The 4,532-nt window shown below is 43.2% G+C and overlaps 1 protein-coding gene across 1 annotated transcript; it reads right to left on the bottom strand.

The window, feature by feature from the left end:
- Window positions 1–709: 709 nt before the first annotated feature.
- On the bottom strand, window positions 710–2,301 carry sp9 (sp9 transcription factor). Its single transcript, XM_060827924.1, has 2 exons — window positions 2,281–2,301; window positions 710–2,041 (listed from the first exon to the last, which is right to left on the bottom strand). Exons 1-2 carry the CDS (start codon window positions 2,299–2,301, stop codon window positions 710–712), a joined length of 1,353 nt encoding a protein of 450 aa, XP_060683907.1.
- Between the last annotated feature and the right edge of the window lie 2,231 nt (window positions 2,302–4,532).

Raw genomic sequence — 4,532 nt, 5'->3', positions numbered from 1 at the left:
GTCGCATCTATATAGTACACAATAACGCTGTATTTTGATATGCCTACATATTTTCGTAAACCTAATGCATCTAAATTAGTAACTTAAATTCTGTTACTATATGAAACCATCAAAAATTTGACGAACTTTTTTCCATAGAATTCTTAGTCCTTTGTCCCACCATTTATGGTTGTAAAATTGTGCATGCTTTATTTTGGAAAATACCTTTATAATATTCTAAGGTATGTTTTGGTTGATATGGAATAGAGTAATTTAATAGCAAAGACGTGTTCCATGTTAGCACTTGCACAATTTATTTATACAGATAAATGCATATAATACTTCCTTTAAAATATGCGGCGCAGATTTGCTGTTCATATAGTATGTGGATGAGCTGATTAATATTCAATAATCTATTACATATTGACTTTCACAAAGTGCATTGAACTCAAAAATCTCCCCAAATCAAATGCGACCAAGTCACAAAATAGCTTTATCAAACATTTACAAGAAAAAGAAGAGAAAACACGGGACGTTCTGAACTTCTTCTGTACATAGAATTTTAACAGCCTTATACAGGGAGAAATAAGTCCCAAGCATTTGATGTACATTTGCTCACCTCCTTTTAAGATGCACCTTCCGTGATAGTACAGGGCTTGGAACTCCAGGTACATAACAGTTATTTTGGACACAACAGTTTTAATGCATTCCCCCTTTTAGGGGGTTAGATTTAGGAATCATTTTGTACCGGGGTAGCTGTCTTGATCGCTCTATTGGAGTGCACAGCTTCCATGAGGATATCTGGTGACTCTGATCTAGGGGTCTCCAAGTTGCTGGTGTCGGTGTCACTGTCGCTGCCCTTTTTGCCCCCGCCGCCGCTGTGTGTTTTGATGTGTTTACTTAGATGATCGCTCCTCATAAACCGTTTGTTGCAGACGGGACAGGCGAAGCGCTTCTCCCCCGTGTGGGTTCTCAAATGTCTCTGCAGCTCGTCTGACCGGGTGAACCGTTTACCGCAGAACAACCAGTTACAGACGAAGGGCCTCTCGCCAGTGTGCCACCTCAAGTGTGCTTTAAGGTGAGAGGTCTTGCCGTAGACCTTACCGCATCCTGGAATGTGACAGCTGTGGAGGCCCTTCCTCCGGAGACTCGCCCCGGCAGGTCCAAGGCGCTCGGCCTCCTGGCAATTGGGGCAATCGCAGGTTGCCCGGCCAGAATAACGTCGGGAGGACCTGGCCGAACTTCCTAGTCCCGAAGGACCCGAAATCATCGAGTTCGCCGTGATTGCAGCCGAGGTGGAATCCGTATAGGATGGGATCATGGGCTTGAAGCCATCTTGGGCCAGGAGGCGTTGTCCAGTGGACAACAGGTGAGAAGCTGTGGAACCGAGGCCGGTGGAACTGAAGGCGGAATGACTCAAGGTGGAGAAGTCTGCGTTGTAAGTGCTCAGTTGGGAGTGCAGCGAAGCTTGTGGTGTCCCCGAATGAAGGGAGGGCTGCAGGCCCCCATTGGGATTCTGGACCTCCAGCCAACTTGGGTTAGTGTGTACGTCCCACCAGGAAGAAGCCCCGCTCCCAACTTCGCCGGAAATGCTGGTGTGGAAACCGGATTTGTACCAGGATTCATATGGATGAGCCATTCCTACCCTCGGGTACATCCCTTGGAGAGTGTCAGCGGAAGAGTGAACTTTGGATATGAACGCTGATTGCCCGGTGTCTTGGGAGTTGACAGTAGCTGAGACAGAGTTCGAGAAAAGGCTGTATTCGGTGCCAAAAGCAGAGGAGGTTGGAGAGGTGGAAGCCAAACAGAAGGCGCTGTTCCCGGAACCATTGCTCACGGAGAAACTGTTACTGATTCCACCCGAAGCTCGGCTGTTGGCCACGCTGAATCCTGACAGGCCAGATCCCAGGTTACAATTGGAAACAGAACGTTTCCACGGGTGAAATCCGCCTTTACCAAATGCACTGGATTCTGGCAAAGTTGTTAATGGGCTTGTGTTGCCAATTTTGTTACAGGTTGCGGCCAGCATTGCCAACGGAGTGGTCCCAAATCTGGGTTCTTCCTGAGGAGGAACAATATTGTGTAAGTAGCATATGGTGGGAGGTGAAAACTGGTAAAAGTAAATAACAACCGCAACCGTCTTAAGACAAAGTCCAGAAAAAGTTGCTAAGGAATAAGTATCACATGTAAGATCAAGACAGTCAATTTTGTTATCTGTGTCCGCACTGAAACTACTTGCCAGACCCTGCACTTAAAGGTGAAGTTTAAGCAACTGTTCAAAATTAAGTTTGAATAACTTACCCCAAGTATTGAAGTTGCCATGGCTGGATCGTTCTCCTGCTTGCTGATGCGGTGCCCTTAATTTAAACGAAACGAGGCTGAGACAGTTGAGGAATATGACTATTCACTCACTGCCTGGTTCTCCGGACTACTCGACCTAATTGTAGTGAGCGCACGCTTTGAAGTGCCACGGTGCCGAGCTCTTAGCCAATCAGACATTTTCTTACACGGCCAGGGCGAGCAGTCAGCCATTCAGAGTGCCCAGCACGCCGCCATGGATAGGTCACAGCCAATCACAGCATCTGGAACATCAGGGAAACTGGGCAGCCCGCGTCAATCACCCCAGCAGCATCACTGCACTCTGGTGTTATTATTGTCAATCCATTCCGATTCACTTCCACTGTACTGTACACGGCGTTTCCGCGCTCTCTCTGCCCGTAGCCAAATATTAAAAGAGGTTCCCGCGCCACCAAGTATTTTAACATGTTAAATCTTTTCTAGAGGAGCAGAGAGAGGGAATAGGCAAAGTGGGTTCTGGGGACGCTCATCTAAAGTTGTACGCTTTACTATTAAAATAGTATCTTGTCCTAGAGGGACGGTTTACTTTGCTGCATTTTGACGGTGTGGATTGGTGTATATGTGTGTGTGTGTGTTGGGGGGAGGGGTAAATGCTGGAGGGGAGTTATATTAAGAAATAAGGCATCTTCTGTGGATGGGTTAAAGAAGAGTTTGTGTGACAATTTATCCAATGATTTCAAGATCACGTTCTAGACTATATACAGAAAAATGCATGTTAGAATCTACTTACAGAATCGGTACTCTATTTGTGCCTCGGATTATTGCCATAGTTCCATGAAGTATTGACGATAGTTTGTAGTTTGCTCTATTTACTTTGTCTGTGACGTTATTTTGACACTTTCAGTCTGCGAATTGACCGAGCACAGTTTTTCTAGGGCAAAAAGAACAAGCTTTTAACTCAGATCAAACTTTATTCAAAAGCTACGTTTACGTAAATAACAGAAATAGGCTTCATTTTTCAGTGTTTTGCGTTCACACGTCTAAGTATTTAGAATTTAAATTATGATAAAGGAAGATAACGCTAGATAATTAGATGCATACTGTTTAGAGGCTTAACTAAATGACTTTATGTAAGTTGCATTTGTGGTTAGAAAAAGGAATTAGAACTACAGTTGAGAAGTGTGTAGAATTATACACGTCAGTGTCCAGACTGAATCGCAAATGAATTGCTAAGCAGACGTCTATCTCAAGCATGAAACGAGCTAAAGCTTACCCATGGGGACTGTGATCTTGATCAAAATGATGCCGCTGTTCTGGGTTTTGTTTGATCTGCTGTGAGAAATAACGAAGCTGCCCGGGAGAGTTACTTGCAATTATTGTACGTCTGTTTGAGAGCAGGTGAATATTGCTCTTTTACTCTGATATAAGATCCTAACTCTGTTTATTTCTGCCATGTTTACTGGATTTTACCAATAACTGTGATTATAAGATGTCAGTGAGGCGTTTCCGACCGGCCCAGGGGCAGGAGAGGGTGGGGAGCCACAAATGCATTTTCGTGTCGAAGAAGACTGATTGACGGTGTAACAAGTGAATTCGAGAAGTCCCGTTTTGTTCTTGTTCATTTTGATTGAACAAACCGTGGTCAAAGGGTCTACAAGTCTAGCTTCCGACATCTTCACAGCCAGTCAAAAGTGGATAATAATGATAAACAAGAAATAAATACAAGCGACGTATTAAAAACGAACAATAATTCGTAGTAGAAATAACTCACAGATAGGATGAATTCGTACACCTATACCAACGTTCACAGGCAGTACCAGTCATCTGAATAAGAGATAATAATGAATTACTAATAATCTAGATGGGAAAATAGAATTATAAAAAGCTTCAAATCTATATGTATTTTAAAACCGCATTAATCAACCAAATCTTTTCAAATTTCAAATTTAGGAGGTTCAATAATCTGAGCTGTGTTTTACTTAAAACCCAGTTTTTAAACATAGATCAGAGCATTATGCGAATGACTTGTGCTAGCGGTTAAAACATTTAGAGATAATGACAATCTAACAAAGCCCTAGTTCCGAGTGTAATCGCTTGTGACTCATCATCCTTTTTAAAAGTTAAAGCAATTTCAGGAGAGACGCTTTCAGTAACCGTTTTACATTATTCAAAACGGACAAATAATACTCTATTATAGCGGTTGAATGCTGCCAGTCATCACAAGTGCAATTTATCGAAAAGCTCAATGTGCCAAA

This window comes from Hemiscyllium ocellatum, chromosome 7, assembly GCF_020745735.1.
Source record: "Hemiscyllium ocellatum isolate sHemOce1 chromosome 7, sHemOce1.pat.X.cur, whole genome shotgun sequence".
Taxonomy (NCBI): Eukaryota; Metazoa; Chordata; class Chondrichthyes; order Orectolobiformes; family Hemiscylliidae; genus Hemiscyllium; species Hemiscyllium ocellatum.
This window is presented reverse-complemented; position numbering and strand designations above follow the sequence as displayed.